The sequence below is a fragment of the Heliconius melpomene genome, chromosome 9 (assembly GCF_056956725.1).
Source record: "Heliconius melpomene rosina isolate 202511_hmr_F chromosome 9, ASM5695672v1, whole genome shotgun sequence".
Classification (NCBI taxonomy): Eukaryota; Metazoa; Arthropoda; class Insecta; order Lepidoptera; family Nymphalidae; genus Heliconius; species Heliconius melpomene.
In genome coordinates this window covers 8,614,589-8,635,771 of record NC_140397.1, presented here as the reverse complement: position 1 = coordinate 8,635,771, position 21,183 = coordinate 8,614,589, and the positions used below count along the sequence as shown (strand labels likewise).

The following is a 21,183-nucleotide window of genomic DNA, read 5'->3' as shown; positions in this document are numbered from 1 at the left end:
ACTAACTTTGACTCACAAACGAATTAAAAGTAGAATATAGCAGAATTCCAACCCACACACGGAAACTGTTTAATTACTTGATTAATAATTATTAAATATTTCATTATGTCGAATGGGAATTGAACTCACAATTGTCACATTTACAATCCGTTTATTTTTTATTTAAGCAATGTTTAATAATTATGTTTCTTTTTTTCAGGAAGGAAAAGGTTTTCGGCGAAGCTGTTATATAATAAAGAATCATTTGTATGTATGTATGTATGTATGTAGGTTAGTTCCATGTATTGTTAATGTTGAAGTTGAACTCTTGTTGCAACGAAATAGAGTCTTAACTCGTCTAACTCTACCACAACACGTCTAATTACATATAATACTTGTCTAAATTTATGTCTCGTTTTAATTAGTTTTATCGATATTAATCCTTAAATGCATAAATTGATTTTAAAATAATGATTTGAATATCAATTTTATGTTTGTTGTATATTTTTTTAATATCCATTTTAATTGATGCAAAACAATATCAATTTGCCTTTATGTTACAGATTTAATTCTATGGATATTTTTCTATATTAAGATCGTTAATTAACTATTTATTCATTTAAGGTTTAAATTGATAAATTTCATGAAATATAAAAAAAAACAGATTTAAAAAATACTCTGAATGATGACAAACTGTATAATTTGTGTTAATTCAATCAAAAACTATCCATATAATAAAAACTTACTATTTATAGCTAATTTCAATTTCTTTTACATAAGTATTTTGTTATTAATATATTTATTTTTATTAGTTTCAAAGAAAAAAAATTAATCATTTATTCTTTTAATATAGTAATTGTCTATTATTTTTTTATATATTTGTAAATTCTTGAATTACTCAATTAGTGCGTGACGGAACCTACCAAAATTAAATGGAAAATGGTTTTGAAGTTGGTACAGCGCGATGGTTGTGGGTTGGATCCCCTACTGGGAAAGATGATTATTTCTAAAAATATTTTTATTTCGTCACTTTATTCTATACGTAATGTCTATAAATTGGGAAGTGCGCTGAGAACGGAGTGTCTAAATACTAAGTATTCTGTTTATCCTGCAGTGTGCACCGATTACAAGCTAATTGAGTATTGATTTAATTGCATCGTCTATTCAATGAGTTGTATATTTGACGTACTAAGGTTCTGTCACTCTTTTCTTTTTCTTTAGATATTTTTAGGGTTCCGTACTTTTTAAGCAAAAAAACGAACGCTTATAAGATCACTTTGTTGTCTGTCAATAGCCTTTATCTCAAAAACAAACTTGTTCTACATTTACTTAAAAAAAGATATGGGTCGTTTATACCGCAAAAAAACGCGTATTTCACACTATAAAAGGCATCCAAATTAATACCATACTTCCGGTTAACCTAGAATTATAAAATTTGGCAGCTAGCATCTACAGGTAGTACTAGTTCATAAAAAAATGGAAACTATACGTTTGTGGTTAAATCCTAAAAAATAATACCCTTAAAATGGGCAAAATTTGGTATTAAAGCCTCTTTTACAAGTGAGGTATCAGATAAAAGGGTTCTGGATAAGCTAAGCCTGAATTTCAGAAGAAAACTGAAAACCTCCATTTTTTTACGGAATCCTCGGTGGGCGAGCCCGACTCGCACTTGTTCGGTTTTTTCTTTAAAGTGATTCATTCCAAGTATACTAGTGCCGTCACACGGTAAGTTCTGTATATATGAAGCTTGTTTTTCTAGCTGCTTCTAACATTATACATATATAGTTATATTGTCATGAATATATATATTTTTGATTTGTTTAAGGTTCTATATGTGGAATTAATTTAACCTCTTTTAATTTTTTTATAATTTTTGTTATGATCAAAACATACCAACAACTCCTTTGATTTTTTAAATGATAATGATAAAAAAATACATTCATATAGATTAGTCAAAAAGGACTGCTTATAATATCCAGAAAAGCGGATTCAAATATCTTTTTATACATAATTTTCAAACTTCATATTAAATTTCAATATTTTGCAACAAAAGAACTAGTATTTTATTTATAACTAGTATTGTAAAAATACTTAAAATAATCACTGATTTCTCGACTGGCACTAAGTAGTCTTTTGAAAGAAAAGCCAATTTGTAAATTATTTCATAATTTTAATCAGCTTTACGCTGTAATCCCGCACACAGAGGGTACCTAGTGTTAAGACACTCCGTTGCCCACTTTTTGCCGAATTTTGGAGGCATTGCATGTTTAGTGGCAGAACGACGTTAGAATCAACGACGCGCTTTGCCTCGACACCAGAGCGAAGAAATGGAAGTAGAAACGTAAATAAATATTTCACTTCCTCGAGTGGGGATCGAACCCACAACCGTCGCGTTATAATCACACCCTTGTGCCGCTGCGCCACGGCGGCACTTTTAATAAAACAGCTATTTAAATAGGCTTTCTGTATATATTATATTTTTCATATGTTTAATCGATCACTAAATATTATATTATATTTGTGTCTTGTAAGCAAATGCTAGAAATTTCTTCTGTAAAGTAGCCGATCTATTTATCGTCATGAAAGTGAAGGAAACAATCGATTGTGTACTTGTGTCTTGTATGATATCATTATAGGTTTAAAGTCGAGAGTTTATTTATAGAGTTAATTTGCTTTATAAGTTTATCTTTAATCTGTATTGAAAACAATATTTTATTTCTTAAAAACTCTATATAATCTGTGATGATATTTTAACAAGAAACTTTCTTTGTACTTTTACAACTTGCCGTAAAAAATAAGATATAAAGATACCGGAACAGAAGACAAAAATAGTTTTGTTTGAAATGCATAAATTTAAATAATTTAGTGTCGATTTCAATTGTTATTAGTCATAATTTAATATGTAACAAAGACATTTTTTTAAAAATGTTATTAACCACACATTATTAGTTATTTTATGTAAAACTAGCGTTGTTTATACAATTATAAATAATATTTAAACGATTATATCCTAAGAAATAATTACTTTTAAAAAACTTTTCAATAAAGAAAATACAGATAAAATAATTTTATTTGATGTTTCTCAATTATTTAAAAAATAAATAGTAAATCTGTTTTAGTTAATTTAATTACTTACTAAGTGCTTTATTGTGATTGTCTAAATATTTTTTTTATATTATTATGTAAATTAAACCTAAAACTATGAATAGTCAATAAGGTTAAGAAATTATCCTTGCATTTCTATAGCTGTGAAATGTTATATATTAAAGTTTATTGTTTTCTTTGTGTTTTACATTATTCATCTTAATTAATTTATTTTTGACATATTTTTCACTATGACATTGATTAATGCCGTTAGCTAGCAGGGACAATATAATTATACTTTTTTAGCCTCATTCTGAACCCCGCATATATCAGAGCAGAGGGTAGTACACTCCGTTCCTCACACGCCACCACCACGAACTATAGATCTTGCTTCGGTTCTTCGGTTCACAACCGTCCCGTTCACAGTCAGGCGCTGTTGCGTTGTATAACGGCGGTTCCGTAGTAATTCTAATTCTTAAAAGATTTTTCAGGACCTTTTTGTTCTACTTTAATTTAAAACCCCTTTGAATATTCATTTCAACCAATTATATATTCATTTCATATTCATTTCAGCCAATATGTCATAGTGAATAAAAATGTAACAGAAATAAAAGGAAAGTCTAGTTATTTATAACTAAAAGTCAAAATGTCTGGAACGATGTTTGACGGAATTCCAGCGATAGTACAATGTAGAAAGAAACGGAGAAAAGAGAGTGACCTCTTTTGTGATAGATACTTTTAGAACTAAACTGATGTTTTACAACTTTTTTTGGTTTGTGAATGTTTTCAATTAAATAAAGATTACAATTAATATTAATATAAAATATTTCCAGTGACATGACTTAAGTACAAAATTATATTTTTGACAATTATGTTAAATCTAAAGATCTTTTGAAAGCTTCAAATTAAAAAATCTCATCTTCGCTTATCTAAAGAATTGTTGAATAAAAAAATACTATTATTTAAAACAATTTAGGGCTTACTTTAAATAGAATTAATTGAGTGATCAATTAATTATCTGTATTATATATTGGTCGTATGTATATATTATTTATCTGTAATGTTCAGTTTGTTCTAAAAGTGTCAACCACATTGTGTAAATAGTTTTAACCAGTTTTGTTGGTAAATGATTATGTTTATATGCATTATTTAATTTTTGAAGGAAAATATAATCACCATCGCATTTTTCAATTGTTTTATTTTTTATGCCCTGATTTGTTTTTTTTATTATTATAATATTTCATGAAAGGCCATTTGAGCGTTTAATATTTTTAATAATATAATTTTAATTACATAAATTATTTTTTCTGTGGATATGGGGATCTCTTAACTATTTATTATCGATTTAAATTAACAATAGGTTACCACAATAGGTTCGTTGACTACACGGACACAAGGATTGTGGCAAGAAGTGTTGAGATCAAAAAAGTTTATCTATAATTTAATATTATTTCTCAATGGTTTTCAAACTGGTCAGATGTTTTAATTTTAAAATAACATCTTAATATGAAAAGCGGCCTTTTACTTGCTTATGTAAACGTCGTTATATGTTTATTACAAAGAAATATATGACAATGAATTAAACTTTTTTTACTTTATTTAACATATACTTATTTTGGGATAGTATATAAAAAAATAACACAACAATCAATAATAAATAATTTTATTCAACAAATGCATCATATTGTACACGCGTTGTGCGAAATGAACTAAAAAGCTGAACTAAAATTAGTTTATAAGCCAATATATATTAACAACAAAACAACAATAACAGTAACGAAACAACAGGAATGTTTTATTTAGACTAGAAATATACTGGTATCAAAGTTTTATTTAAATATAATATAGCAATTTATTATATTATTTTCAATATCTTACTTCATGCATATAACTCTAAATAGGCAAGATGTTAAGACATTCTATTCTCCACTTTCTTTCATTATTTTGATATTTTGCATTGTGTAAGGCAACGCTGTGTTTTCTCAAATATATGGGAGAAACAATAATTTTCAAATTTAATTATTCTCAAGAAGTATTAGATCTAACAATCGCTAAACGATTATGGTCATATTTTGTAACATTAGTATTAATATTTAAATGATTTTGGTTTAACATATTCGACTAGTTACTTTAAAATGGATAAAAACTATATAAATATTATACATATATTCAATCAACACATTTATAATCCTAAGCATGCGACTACATTTTAAAAATATTCTAAACAAAAAGAAAGAGATATTCCATATTTTATCTATAAATATCTATTTAAAAAAAATATCGAGAAATGAATTATTATTTATAGTGAGCTAGCTCATCATGATTATTTTTTTCAGTTTATATTCGCTCTAAATAAAATATTTATATAATCTATATATAATATATATTCAATCTATTTTAAATTATTAATATTTTAAATTGTCTTTCATTTCTTACGATTATAAATATGGAAATTGCATTCCGTAATTTGAAATTAAACGGATTTTAACCTGTAACTCGTATCTCTATAGTTGTTGTTTTAATATAGCCCAGATTTATTTATATAGTACTAGTGGGCCCGGACGCGGCTACGCCCGCGAAAATATAAGCCTAAATCATTAAAATAAGTTAAAAAATAATAATAAGTGGAGATTTATTATTAGAAAAAATATCTGAGTAACCGAAATGAACAAACCAAAGAAATAAAAGTAACTAAAGGAAATTCTTAATATTAGAAAAAAAAACCTAAAGTTTGCTGTGCGCGCGTACTAAACATTTTTCTATATTAAATAATTATTAATTTTTGCGAACAATATTAAATAAAATCTCAAATGATTAAAATTACGATATTTTAAGTGTATAACATCGGTATAGATAACCAAACTGAGATAAATTAATTATAAGCAGCAAATAATTACATAAAAAATAATAGTAATTCGAAAATCTATAAAAATTTACAAAATCATCAAAGTCATCCGCCCGTTCGCGTCGGTCATACTCATATTATGCCGCCCGAAGGCTAGGTCATTTGGAATCAGTGACATCTTAATTATTTATTAGAATGTTATACAGTAAACTATAATTTCCATCTAGATGAAATGCTAAAAGTGACTATTATATTTATTTTCATAAGGATGAATATCAAATTATAGAAATCATCTAATTTTTGTTAATGTATACAAATCTATATCGGCGCGCACCATGTATGCATTAAGCAAACTCACTGTGGGTGACGTTTTCTTAAAACAGCAAACTTTGCAAGCCGTTGCTTAGCAACGCGTAGCGACGATTGTTATTAACATGGCGGAATAAATTCCTTGTCAAATTAATTATTTTAATATATTGGTATATAACGAAAATATTACAAATATGAGAAAAAAAAAGTATCCTATGTTCATCCCGGGACCCTCAAGTATCTCTATATGAGTATTTTATCACAATTAAATTAGCGGTTTGGCCCTGATTGCGGAAAAGACAGACAGACAGACAGACAGACAGACAGACAGACAGACAGACAGACAGAGTTACTTTCGAATTTATAATATAGGTATGGATAATGCAAGCTTTTACTATTCCAAGAAATATATGGCTACATTGTACTATAAAAATATCATAATATTTTTAATAGTTTGTATTTCTGTCATAGAATTTTTTTTTAAAAAAGTCACTGCAAAATCTGAAATTTAAAGTAGATTACAAAATATTTTTTAAATTGTAGATAAAAAATCTAAAATAAAGCACCGACAAAATTTAAATATTAAAATTTAAATTTCATAATAATACAAAAAATATAACATAAATCACTAAAAATATTTAATTGTAATAATTTAATTCAAGCAATTAATTTTACTTTTATTACATTACAATATTCATATGTAAAGTAAAAAAAATAGTAGTCTTAAGACTTAACATGTAAAAAATAAAATATGTATATACTAGTAGGCGCGCGCCGCTTCGCCTGTTTACACTTCGCACCCTTAGGGATGAATTCTAAAAAACCACGAAACACATGTTCAATGAAATATTTTTAAGAGTCTGAATTTAAAATTTTATAAAAATCGATGCTGGTTTAATTTTTTTCTATACAAACATTCAACCCCTATTTCATCCCTTTAGGGTTAAAATTTCAAAATTCGTTCTTAGTGAATGTCCAGATTACTAAAGTAAACATCTGTCCAAATTTCACGTCTCTACCATCATTGCCTCAATCAGTGGGAACATGACCTTTTATATATATAGATAAATATATTACATTTTTAATTGAAAAATACAAAAAAAAGTTATTTTTACAAACAGCAAACGCAAATTGTTATATAAGTACTATATTATCTATATATGTTAAATGTTATTTGTTTTAGCTTCACGTTGCATCCCGCATTCATTATGGTGTGCAGAGGGAGCTTGGTATTCACTCCACTCCGATCTCCGCATTTCGTTTAATTTAGTGACTCTACAATTATTACATAAGCTACAGTTGAATTGTTATAAAAATAATTTAATACCTTCAATCACTAGAATTTAACTATAATTTTCAAAACAATATATTAATATAATATCAATGTATTTATAAATATTTCTACATAAGAAAAAAATATGTTTCTTTAAATTATATAAACTAGCACGCACACATTCATTCATTATAAGATAAAATATAGCATAACTGACATGAAAAGCAATAAATATGTATAGGCTAAACATAAAAAATATCATGATTTCGAAATTAACCCTTATTAAATATTGTACCAGTAAAGCCTTCAATCATTCAAATCTAATAAATATATATAATATTGTTAGGTAGACGTAGGTGAACGGGGACAGTTGCTTGAAGGCGATAGCCCTATCGGAAGGAACCTCGTGTGTGTGATACATATTACTTATAACAATTACGTGGAATCTCTTCCCGAATGCGTTAGAAACATATAGACGGTATGTGTTTTTTTTTATCATATTTTTTTAAAAACGCTAACCGCTTCCGATTTCTAACAATATGATATATATGTACTTAAGTCAATACATATGTATTTTAATAAGATAACAATGTAATTTTAGTAACAGTTGTATTATTAATGTTGGCAACATTGTTTTAGCGAGTAATTGTATTTGTTAACCATAAACTAATAAAATTTTGGTATTAATGATGATGAGAATAAATATCCGTTTATCGTTGCATGTGTACTAGATGCTGGTACTTGACGAAAGCAATGGCAGCGAGCTCTTTGCAGAATTCTTCAAGGACTATCAAACTTTCCACAAGTTGATTGTGTTCTCCGCTGGAAGGACAAACATATTATATTAATTTTAGGACCATATAAAAATGTGTATAATGAGAATTAAGCCTGCTTGCATGGTTTCTGGGTTCGATTCCCGCTCGAAGAAATGAAATTTTTATGTTTTCATTTTGTCGCTCTGGTAACGAAGCTAAGCGCGGTGTTGTATTCCGCCACTCAACACGCAATGCCTTAAGAATTAGGCGGATAATGTGATCGGAGTGCCTTAACACTAGGTTCCCATAAAGTTTTTAATTACAATCATTATATAAAATTATATACTAAACAAAATAAACACGATTTTATTTAACATTTCTTACTTACATTTCATCATAACTAGGATCTTCACTCATCAGTTGCTGTCTTGTATTTTCAATGATCTTCCTATAATTCTTAATCCTCGGCACTTCAATAGTGATCCTTCTGGCCACATCTTGCAACGTTTTGAACAACGTCATCGTCTTCTTGCTCACAGGTAGGTATGGGTTCAATAAATACTCGTGCAAATATGGATGTGGAAGGAGTGCTAATTTGGATATTATTGATGTCAAGTGTAGATTTACTTGGTAAGGCTGATCCGGCATTCTTGATAGTAATTTGAATAACATTCTCAAGAATGGACCTTCGTCGAATTCATCAGATTTTTGCTTGAAATTCTCCGCTTGGTGACCATAATTGGTATTTTTTGGTCCGGCCAGGAGTTCCAAATTTTCTGGTTGGCTATCCATGCTGGTGTGGTGATGGAGGGCATCAAACACATGGTCCAAGTGTAAATCTGCTTCAGGTCTACTGTCCCGACTGTCACAACTATGAGCTGAACTGGGAGCAATTTCAGTTTCTATTGTTGACCACTTATATGTAGATGTTATGTCTAGCCATAGCTGTAAATATTGTTTGACACTTATTTTTCACCTCTAGTTTCTTTGTCAATTACTTATTTATTACGACCAAGCTTTGTGAGATGAAAATAAAGATTTTATTATTGTTATTGGTTCGTTGTTTTGTGACAGTAGTCAGTTCAAAATCAAATTCTAAATATTATATATATTTAATGTAATTAAGATCTGTAATCATTGAATTTTGACATTCTAAAACAATTCTTATAAGGTAGGCAAAAAATGGATAAGTGTTCAAACATTGTTTCTGCGTGTTGTATAAATTTGGAAATGTTAGAGGCATGTAGATAATGCATATTATCATTGTCCATTTTCCGGACGTCCCTCAACATTTCAGGGCATAAATTGGTATCCCCAAGAAGAATAAAGGCAAGGATCATTTTTTTGGTTAATATTTATAATTTAATTTTTAATTGATATATATTTTTATATGTTTTAATATTCTGTTTTTAATCAATTTGACAACTATTGGATGTTCAGACAGGTGCCGCTCTGATGAGCCACGATGGCGGCAATTAACTTATTTGCAGCATATAAACTTTTCAGTTAGTTTTACACCATAAAATGATTTTCTTTAGTATATTTAAAATGAAAATCACCTTAATAAATCTTCTTCTTAAATTATTTCACTCAAAAAAATTAAATATATTTACCAACTACAATTCATAATTCTAAGTAAATAAAATTATACGTATATACATAACCACAGTGTAAAATTTATATTTGATATAGTTTGGGCCAGGCCAGTCGTAAGCGCAGGGGTTATGGGTTCGATCCCCACTCGAAGAGATGAAATATTTATTTAAATTTATATTTCCATTTCTTCGCTCTGATATCGAGGCAAAGCGCGGCGTTGAGTTCTGGCACTGAAAACGAAATTCGGCAGAAAGTGGGGAACGGAGTGTCTTAACACTAGGTTACTGCCTACCCTACAGCGTGTAGCTCATTTTTTTATATAGTTTGTATTACAGCTTCAAATGGTAATGTTAGTGTCAGTGTCAGTGATAGTGTATTACAATACCTGGTAGTGTCTCTGTGCGTCGTGAACGTAGTGCTCGTAGTCGGCGCCAAGCGGATCGGACAGCACGCCGCGCGGCAACAGCAGGAGAAAACTGTTATAATATATGTAAATCAAACTACAATTTAATTTGTTTCACATTTTATTATACTAAAATGTATACATTTATTTTTACATTTATTTATTATATTAAATTTATAATAACTTAGATTATTACGAGCCAAAGAATAAAATTCTATTTCGAACGAGCAAAAAAGAAACATTAATTTAATTCTCTGATTATGGCAGCATTGCGTTTACGTGTCAAAACTTCCAGCAAATAACATATCAAATGACATTGATGTTTCTTGTAATATAACGTTAATTTTATTGTTTAAATCGGTTCGGTTTTAGACTACATTGTTTAAGCAATGCTATACTTTAAAAAGTTAAATTTAAAGTATTAACTAATCATGGCCACTCAAAAATACTGTATAAAATCCCCAATGGTGCACATATGTTAAATTTGAAAAATGAGATTAAATAATTTCAATACTTTTTATAGCCAAGCACAAATATCATAAAGGAAAAAAATAAATATAAAAATAATATTTTTTTATAAAAAACAATATATTTATTTATAGTATTATATTATAGTTTTTGAATCAATTCATATTGTTAAATAGCGTAAAATTATTTTACTTTACAATAATGAAGTGTTTTTATTTAAATATTTAAAAAATAATTGTGTGTTTTTAAAATTAGATGTAATTAGAATAGTATATATATAAAAAATATGATAATTCTATATGATAAGTTAATGCTTTGCATGTTAATAATCGATTTTTATGACAGTTAATTATATCGATATTAATAAATCTAAATTAGATGGCAATAAATCCTATTAATATATATTTTGAGTTGAGCTACCTTTAAATATTTAGTATAATACTCAAAAAAAGTAAACAAAATAAAAATATAATATTCATATGGCAACAAAATAAAAATATTTTTACTTTACAAAATAAAATGCTCCTATTGGTGTTGTCTCTAAAATAAATGATATGTAAAACTTTTTAAAAAATAACATTAGAAGGATTACTTATAAGTAATCTGTCTTACTTTCTATAATCTTTTTCTTTCTTTCTATAATCTATCTTTATACTTACGATTACTTATAAGTATATTCAAGTATGACGAAAATAAGTATAAAGATAAAAAAACATGTTTCATTTAAACATTTTAAAAAAGCGTTCGCCTTGGAATTGTTTTTTCTTGTCGTTACACTTGAATATTCCGATATATATGCATTCTAATCTATGAAAGATCGTCTGTACGTGATTCGGCCGCTATTGACTCGTCGATTAGCGTTTTGAGTCTCTCAAGACGCCTAAAATTTTAAATAATCCATATCATAATTGAAATTTTTTTTTGAATGTTTGAACATTATGTTTTAATTATGTTGTAGTTAAAAAGCTTATAATTTTGAATTGTTGTTAATAATGAAATGACGTATAGGTACATATGAAAAGGAAAATCAATTTAAAATCGATCGACCAAATTGGCGTACATTATAAAAATTTTAAGAAATTAGCTATTAAATATGTAGATACTTAAATATTTCATAGATATAATAATCTGACAAATATATAATAATCAGTTGAATTCAGTTCAGTTCTTAGTTTATGGCGTTTCGAGCGTGCTGTGCCACTAATCACTTCGCCAATGTCACGTTGTACGGAAAACAAAAACATGTCACACACCTACCTACATGACAAATATTAATTACTCCAGGAGTTTGGTTTATGAGTTGTCTGTCAATCACTCAGTTTTATATATACAGATAGCATATCAAACACTCACCTATTAACAACACGATGTAATTCAGCGTGTTCTCCACACAAGGATTCATGGGGGTCGCGGTGGTCTTGGGGTTCATTGGGGTCATTGGGATCGTCGTGAGCTAGTAGAGCGTGAAATGCCGCGTCTACTGCTTCCTCGTGAGATCGTTGTAAAAGTGCCTCCCTGTTTCAATTAAAATGAAAATACTTTTTTAGAAAACATGTTTTAACAAATTTTAACGTGACGAAAAATACTATTTATTGAATTAGATCATTACAAGCACTCTTGAATCATCAAGTTACATGAAAATGTCAAAAGCGGTAGTCGTTCAGAAAGCTAGCATCGGCGAAAAAGGCAGATTTTGCGGAGAAGAGTCGACAAGAAATTAGTTTTTTTTTCATCTTCAAGTTCTATCCTGTATACAGCTAGGTTAGGTTAGGGCTCTGTATGGCCCCTATGCACCTGCTAACTTTTGGCATATTGCATTAATGCGGAACTCCACGCCGCGCTTATTCTTACCAAATAGAGGAAATAAAAACAATTCATTCCCAGATGATATGCCACTGCACCGCGCACTCTCTTTGGGCAAAAAGACACGGACAAGCAGTCTTGTGGTTCAGTCAGCAAGCCCTGAGACATGCGAGATACAGCGTGAAGCTGTTACGACTCGTTTCAATGACGATAATTGTTTCTTTCAAGCCTGCAGCCTGTAAACCTGCAGTGCGACGGTGACCGGTACTTAAAATATGTCATACACAACTTTTATTTATTTACATTTGAAACCGCGGGGGAGACTGCAGGCAAAAACTAGTACTAAACGTAACTAAACGAAACTAAATCGAAGCACACCTAGTCCTCTCCCGCTCTCTACTAAACGACATATCGTTCAGCCTGTCCCTCTCGTCCTGTAGCGACTCTTCTCCATCCCCACCAACACCTCCAGCACTCCCCGAACAGTACCCCCGGGAACATATACGGGACAGCACCAGTCTGTTCATGCTATGTTCTGTGCCCTTTTCCAAAATTACCTGCAAAAAAATGTATTACAATGAGATTAAGAAAAAAACGTTAACATACATCTTTCACTTGTTAATTTGGTATATTAAAAATATATTTTTCAATATCAATGTTTGTTTAACATACGTGTTAATGGGTGTAACGTGATATTGTGTGAGTGGCGCTTTTTCTTTCTACCAGAGCGAAGAAATGAAAATATCCCATTCCACCGAATGGTAACACCTTCGTGTTTATAATCAGGTGCTGTCCCACGACGGTCATAATTTAATTTATCGGTCATAATTTTATTTAATTTCAAGCATGGGAACATGGAAACCTACTGTTAAGACACTCTGTTTCCCACTTTCCGTCGTTTTGTGAAGTATTTTGTGTTGAGTGGAAGTACTCAGCTCGTTACCAAAGCGAAGAAATGAAAATATTAAATTATTCTAAGTGCGAATAGAACCTACAACTATCGAGTTTACAGTCACACATCACGACGCCTTGTCGCTATTTTCACAATTCTTATAAACACTAAATATAATGCTTTTGTTTGTAAATAATACTTAAGAATGTTAAAATTATGTCTTATTTATTTATACCAACCTCAAAAAACCTCAGAGTGTCCAAAGTTAGATGATAATCGCTAGTTAAGCAGGCATCTACCAGCGAGCGGAGTAGCGGCCACTCACTAGTGCCCTCCGTACCCGCTTCCCCCACCAACCAGAGGGAGAATTCTATGAAAAAAATGTATAGAAAATCATATTATTAAAAAGTAAACGAGTAAATATAAGAGGCGTTTAATAAAAAAACTATACTAACTAAAAAACGAACTATAAATACAATGCATTGTGTTTTTTGGACGCCGTCATGTCAGTTTACAGTAATGACATGTGATCCCACGTAAACATATATATATATATATACATGTGAACATACATCTACACCTGTGATCTTACATATGTGGTGTCACATCCAGACAAGTGATCTCGTATCCACACATGAGATCTTACGTCTATATACAGGGTGGAAGAGGCAGCGCTTCTTTTATTGAAACTGCATATAGGGTAATATATTTCAAACCCACACCTTAGAAATTAATCAAGGTACCTCAACAGTTTGGACGTTTGGTTTTTTTTTTCATTTCACGATTTTTATCCATACCTGTATTTCGTGTGACGCACACATACGTGTGCGACGTTTCCGATTTGACAGGTAAGTGTGTGCGTGCCTATGTTATACTTTACAAATGGCGTTTAATTTCAAAACGATAATTTTATTATTTATTTTGTTTGAAGAAATAACTTTTTCATTTTTGGGAATTATTTTTTTTTCCGAATTATATTAGGCTTTTATAGAGTAGTTAAAACTGTGGTTTCATTTAAAGTGGTGCTGACAATTCCAACCTGTATATGATGTCACTTGCACACATGTCATCTCACGTCCGACACTTCTCGAAAAATTTAGATAATTTAAAAATTTGTGTTATTACTATGAGCGATACGGGGTTGTACGCAGCGGTGATGATCACTGAACTGGTGAAAAATAAAACTAAAATTTCTATTTTTTGCTTGACTATTAATTGTACATTTTTAGATGTTCTTGAATATTTTTTTTGTTGGTAATGTGTTTTTGTTATTTATTTTATTGTTTACAGGTCGTTTTGAATATTAGGCAGATAGTTTAGAAAATATTCTCTTATGGTTACCTTTGCCTATTCTGTTATGCCGAAAAAAGCGTGAAGATAGAGATATTTTAATAAAGACATATTTACCATTTATAAGATCCGGTGAATCAATAACTCGCAAACACCGACTCAGTATAGCTGTAGTCAATAAAGCACGTTGTGGAAACCAATGACGCATGTGTTTTTGTCTTTTCACGTCCTCTTGACCTTGCGAGCCATTTTGGTCCCTTGAGTCCTCTTGACACTGCGAGACATTTCGACCTCTTGAGTCTTTGTGACCTTGCGAGTCCTTTCGACCCCTTGAGTCCTCCCAGTCCGGTGAGTCCTGTATAAGGGCATCGGCAGCCGCTTCTAGAAAGTGCGATCTGAATATGCGAGCCAAGTGCGATGCTATTAGTGGATGACATTCCTGAAAAGAAAAGAGGTGGTTGGTTCGGTTATTTTTTTTTTTAATTTGCAACCAATGTCATAATATTTCTTAATATGTAATGAAGAATGTTTAGAAAATCAGCCAAGTCGCTTTGAATTTATATATATTAGTTGCGAACAAATATAGCCTAACTCTTATTGGGCTAACTTTTGAAATTAATGTAATTCACCATTAATTACAGTAAATAAATAGTATAAAAATATTATATACTTGTACACGTGTAATCATGCGCATATAGATTTTTCAAATGGTTGAATTAAATTGAAATAATTTTAATATTTTTTATAGCACACAATAGGGTGGGTGTACTCTATTGACACTACCAGTCCACACTTTCTGCTCAATTTTGGAGGCATTGCGTATTGAGTGGAGGAACTCAACGTCGCGCTTTGGTTCGTTACCAAGACGAAGACATGAAAATATTAAATATTTCATTCCCCCGAGTGGGAATAGAATCTACAACGTCAAATAACTTTATACTTTATTTCTATGTAACATGTACTTTATGCCTATTTTATTAGTGGCGAATAAATAGAGATAATTTCTGTAGAAGGCCTGCACTTTAGTGTTTCAAGCGATTTTGCAATATTTTTTTTATTTTTCGGTCCAAATATTTTGTAAACAAAATATCTGGGGTTGACACCAGGCTTTTCTAGGATGGGCACGGCCCACTCGGCTTCCTCTTCCTACGCCCATGGGCGCAAGTTGTCAAAACTATTGTACGCAAAATTATCGAAATCCACAAATGATTCAACAAGTGATGACGATGTGAAATCAACAAGATAATCCTAACAGTTCGTTGAAAAATAACATGAAATGCTTGTGTTCCCATATTAGCCATGCCGTGACCAGTTTAACGTAATCAATATTTATTTATTATCGTCGTGATGCAGAGGCACAAATTGTGAATGTAAACGCGACTGGTTCGGTGCCCACTAGAGGAAATGTAATATTTATTTAAATCCATATTTTCAATTCTTCGCGCTGATGTCGACATAAAGTACAGCGTTGAGAGAGCACGCCATTCTACTCGCAATGCCTCTGCCTACCCTATTGCTTGCGAGATACTGCGTGAAGCTCATTTATTATACGTATATATACAGTGAATACCCAAAAAAACATACCTTCATCAAGGTATCACAGTAGTCGAGCCAGGAGAAAAAACTAACGAGCTCCCGGTACCCGTGAAACCTATTCGTGGACTTATCACCGAAAACCTGGGCTACATACCTGAAAAGAGAATATTTGTTTTAGTTTCACGCTGTATCCCGCATGTAGCAGGGTAAGCGGAGAAAACGAAGTATGCCGAAGCCGTTCTCCATGCAGCGATCACTTTTCGAGACAGTACGTCTTTCTTTTGTTACCAGTGCAAAGAAATGAAAATTACTCGTTCCTCCGAGTGGTAGTCGAAGCCACAACAGCTGCAGCTGTGCTATGAAAGAACAAATAAGATAATAAAATAAATCAACCCCGAAACCAAAACCGAAAGTAGCATAGGATATAAGTAGAGCAACTTCCCAAACAAGACCGACGCGTCTATCTCCGAAAAAAATAATGGGACGCGTCTTCATGGATAACACTATACTCACGCCCAGGTAACATCCCTGTTGTCAACGTCCCCGGGGTCCACATCCAGAGGTATGGTGAGGAACCTCTGCAGCATCATGTGCACGAGGGTCTCGCAGAGCGGGGAACAGGTGACGAGGCCAGCCACGTCGTGGGACGGGAGAGAACACACTATCATTATACCTTCACACGCTCGGAGGACCACTTGGTTATCCTGGAAAATTAAAATCTTAATACTTAAGGCTTTTTTATTGTAGTGGCAAAGTGACAAGTAGTACATTTGTATTTTGCTGGTGGGATATGACAAAATGCGGCATTAAGATCCTCCACTAGGTTCATTGATTTATGAGATGGCTCATAAATCAATGGATTAAGTGTTAAAACACTGTTTCCTTATGCACGGAAACAGTGTTTTAATACTAGGTTCCTATCCTGCTATATGCATTTTCCAGCGTGAGCTAAAAAAATATTTATATATTTGCTTTTAAAATGTCTTTATCGCAGATATAGCAGATTACTATTAATAGGACAGGCAGGGACCGCCCACGACCCCGTGTGACACCTTTAAGGTGGAGATAGACGCGCTTCTTGAAGGTACTCTTGTCGTATCCACCTGAAAACATTCCACGGTTGCAAGGCGCGTGGAAGACACTTCCTACGAAGCCGTAAGTGGAGTGTCACATATCAAGATGGTGTGTATGATATTTCAGTTTGTGACGTACTGTGTGTGCCCGAGCCACAATTGCTATAAGAATTTGATTTGAAGCACGCACGCACGAAGCTGCCTTCGCACGCGGGAGGTTGAGCAGGCACGAGGGTGATTAACTTGCATAATTGGCTAGAACTCGGTCAATACTTAAGAGATTTCAAATTTTGAGGCCACTATAGAACAGTGGTGTTTCATGTGACTATATTTGTTTGCAACGGTTATTTGTACGACTAGGGGAATTCCTCTAAAACTATTATCTTTTCCTAGCTTTGGTAACAAGACAGAGTGCGGCCTAGTGTTCTGCTACTTAACATGCGCCATTCAATTTAACGTTTCCAAAAAAAATTAACAACAGAATTAAATTAAATCAGCTTCACGCTGTAGCCAGCACACAGCAGGGAATCTAGCGTTAAGACACTCCGTTATCCACTTTCCGCCGAATTTTGGAGGCATTGCGTACTACGTGGCGGAACTCAACGCCACGCTTTGCGTCAACACCAGAGCAAAGAAATGGATATATATATTAAAATAATTATTTCCTTACATCGAGTGGGGATCGAACCCGCAACCAGTCGAGTTTACAGTCACACTTTTTGCCCCTTCGCCACGACTGGCCTTAATGAACAACAGAATGTATGAATATTTTAATATACTATAATTATTATTCTAATATACATATATAAAACATGTGTGAATTAATTAGTAAAGGCTATAAAGTCTGAAAAAAATATACTAAAAAAAACTATTATATAAGAAAAAACTTACCGCACTATTCAAATACGACAGCAACAAATCAATCAGAAGAAATTTGTCATTATCATCATACACTGTTTTCTGACTTTTGGTTGAATCATTATCATCCGCCACTGAGCCTGTTGGTACAAATTCAGGTATTCTCACGATGGACACCGTTTTTGCTGTATCCGGGTTTAAATCCACTTCAAATAAAGGATTTTTTTTGGGTGTTGGATTTTTTGACTTTATGGGTATTAATTTTTGGATTTCTTCCGGAATGCTGAGTAAATTCGCTTTGTCTTCTATGAAAGGTGTTGTGAATATGTTGGCTAGGCCTGGTTCTTTACGTACTAGACCACAGAGGGTTAGAAGCAATTCTACTTCTTCTCTTTCGGTGGGCGATGCTGGACTTTCGTTGCATTGTACTAGCATCCTCTGTGGCCATTAACATAAATTATTAGGATTCAATAACACTCGAAATTATACTTATTTACACTATGTAATCCTATACCCATTCTATTTTGTATCCCAATATACAAATCAAAAATAGACATTCTCTAAATTTTAGAGATTTATGATTTCTGGTTCTCTTAACACTGGGTTCCCTCTGCCTACCCTGCTGTGTACAGGATACTTGAAGCTGATTTTTTATTTTTGTTTAATAATAAAACACAATTAGACACTCCCAAATTACATCTGAAGCACTAGGAACAATATTAAAAAAAGACACATACTTGCAAAGGCCTATAAACATGTGGACTATTTACACAGGGTTGCCTAGTTCGTCTCAACAAAGCTGTAGCTAGAGACAGCGCCATCGCTCTGGCCCCAGGAGGCCTGTCTGTAGCCGAAATGGCCACTAATGCATCTAATAGACCTATCGACCTTTGCACTATTGCCTCTAAGCAGGGACCTACTGTTCCACCTTGTTGGTCCTTTTCTTCATCTATTATTAGCTGTGGAAGATATTACACTTGAATTGTTACAATAAGTTTGTATGTATGTATTTGTATTTAAGTGTATAAAAGTCCGTACTATTGCATTAGCTCCCTAAGCTTGAACAGTATCCTAAAAACATAGACAAAAACACAGATTTAAATTTTGCTATGTTCAAGTCTTTCTTTTATTTCTCTAATCTGTGCTCAAATTCAAAAATTCAAATTCAATTCTAATGTTAAGACCCATTAAGACACCTTCCTACCCCACTTTCTGCCAAATTCTGGAGGCATTGTATGTTGAGTGGCAGAACTCAATGTAGCATTGCCTCTAATCTTTTTTTTATCTATATATTAAAATTTTTCTTATATCTTATGTTAGTTAAAAGTTGTCATAACGATAGTTAGTTAAAACTATCATTATGAGAACATAACTTCAGTAGTGTTAACATAATAAATTAAACAATCATATGTAGTTGTCGGTCAGTATGTAGTCCAAAAATAACAATTTAGCTGTATAGCTATTATTTTATGACTCTCTGTTTCAGAACACGGGGAGAACTCAATGCTGCACTTTCCCTCACTAGCAGAGCATGGAAATGAAAATATTAAATATTTCATTTCCTCAAACAGGAATTGAACTCACAACCTCTCACATTTACAGGCGCCACACTTGTGCCCCTGCCACAACTGGCACCTACTTATTTACTTATTCTAATATTTTTTTAAATCTTATTTATATATTACAGTCTTTAAATTCAAAGAGTATGAGTGAAAGGCATTTGAGATTCAACTTTTGTTCTACAAAAGCAATGATTTGAATATAACAGTTTTTTTAATTTGAATATAACAAATTTTAATTTTCTCATTAATTCTACATAAATAAAATTCTTGGTTTATTAACATAAACATGGACACTGCCATATGGTAAATTTGGCCCTTTTTTTATTGTTCATACAATTTACTTCTAAAATATCTCATTTAAAATAATTTCGATAATGAAAATATAGTGACAGCTATAAATAATAAGCCTATTAAAAATATTTTTATATATACAGGATGTCCCAGGAGTCAACGATAAAACAAAAAATTTAAAAATCATCACAGAGTGTAGGTTTTTCCGATATTTTTTTAAAGTAATATAATATGAAAAATACATGACACAGATTTTTTTTTATATTTTTCCCATAACTGTCACGACTTGGTCTATCACCTGTTTTCGTTTTATTGACGTTGACTCCTGGGACCCCTGTAGAATTGGACTATTTCAACATGTGCTAACATATAAGAATGTTATTTGAATATTAATTATATTGGGCAAATGGAAATTTTAATAATATTAAATGAAAGTCTTTGTGCTTTTTTACCAAATATTCAAGTATTATATCTAGTAGGTTGAGAAAAAGATAATATTTTTATTTATAAATAAATATTTATATAATTACCTGAAGCATCTGGTGTAAGTGATGTGGTACTCTTGTATCTTCCACATGAATTTTATTACTTTCATCATAATTTTGGTAAAAGTTTACAATCATTTTCCAATGGTATTCAAAATCCTCTAATTTAGTTGCGGGTGGGGCCAACTATGTAAAATAATTATTTTTCAAAACAATAAAAATATATCAACTTCTTTAATTGATGTTTTCAAACTGACGATGTACAATTAATAGTTGCATATTTCGTTGTAAGTTTATTTTAAATGTATGTTATTACACACGACTGGATAAATAATCAACTTTTGAGCAATTTAAATTATCAATAAATATTTTATTATACTTACTACGTCCGCAGCGGTTTGCAAGACGTCCGAAAATCGGCTGAGCATTTTTACAGCTGTAAATTAAAATTTAATCATGACACTAATTAAGATTGTATGTTAAGATGTTATAAAATAATTAAAACTACTAGTAGAAAAGCATTTTTTTTATCACTTATAACGGGCTCGGAAAATATTAAATAGCGAGAATATTTACTTTAGAAATGTCATGGATGTCAATTTTCCATTTTCTGTCAAAAATTAAAAATTAATTCTCAGCCTTAACTACAAGTCTTTTTGTTATAGATATCACTTTACGGTT

The 21,183-nt window shown here is 31.5% G+C and overlaps 2 protein-coding genes across 5 annotated transcripts in view; one reads left to right on the top strand and one right to left on the bottom strand.

Annotated features, from left to right (window-relative positions):
- Positions 1-4,250, top strand: part of Pi4KIIalpha (phosphatidylinositol 4-kinase II alpha) — a 15,697-nt gene extending 11,447 nt beyond the window's left edge. For all 3 annotated transcript variants that reach the window (XM_085189976.1, XM_085189977.1, XM_085189979.1), the window contains exon 10: positions 200-4,250. The gene's annotated coding sequence lies outside the window, so the exon portion shown is untranslated. The remainder of the gene's footprint in view (positions 1-199) is intronic.
- LOC146536479 (FHF complex subunit HOOK interacting protein 2A-like) lies at positions 2,041-21,183 on the bottom strand. 2 transcript variants are annotated; one of them, XM_085189962.1, is made up of 14 exons: positions 21,079-21,183; positions 20,886-20,938; positions 20,548-20,688; positions 18,902-19,123; positions 18,198-18,602; positions 16,747-16,937; positions 16,282-16,387; positions 14,815-15,136; positions 13,647-13,777; positions 12,894-13,072; positions 12,066-12,227; positions 10,227-10,317; positions 8,634-9,190; positions 2,041-8,312 (listed from the first exon to the last, which is right to left on the bottom strand). In XM_085189962.1, the coding sequence occupies exons 2-14, from the start codon at positions 20,928-20,930 to the stop codon at positions 8,201-8,203; spliced, it is 2,664 nt and encodes an 887-aa protein (XP_085046088.1). In that variant the 5' UTR covers positions 20,931-20,938; positions 21,079-21,183; the 3' UTR covers positions 2,041-8,200. The 2 variants fall into 2 exon arrangements, with proteins under 2 accessions (XP_085046088.1, XP_085046087.1); XM_085189961.1 differs by lacking the exon at positions 21,079-21,183 and having other exon boundaries at positions 20,886-21,072.

What these genes read in the sequence shown, in the direction of transcription:
- LOC146536479 (XM_085189962.1), bottom strand. Translation starts at nt 20,930, where the DNA reads ATGCTCAGCCGATTTTCGGACGTCTTGCAAACCGCTGCGGACGTA. An exon ending in ACTTACACCAGATGCTTCAG is followed by an intron (nt 19,124 to 20,547) that starts GTAATTATATAA and finishes TATCTTCCACAG; the next exon opens with CTAATAATAGATGAAGAAAA. An exon ending in ACGCACAGAGACACTACCAG is followed by an intron (nt 9,191 to 10,226) that starts GTATTGTAATAC and finishes CAATATTTACAG; the next exon opens with CTATGGCTAGACATAACATC.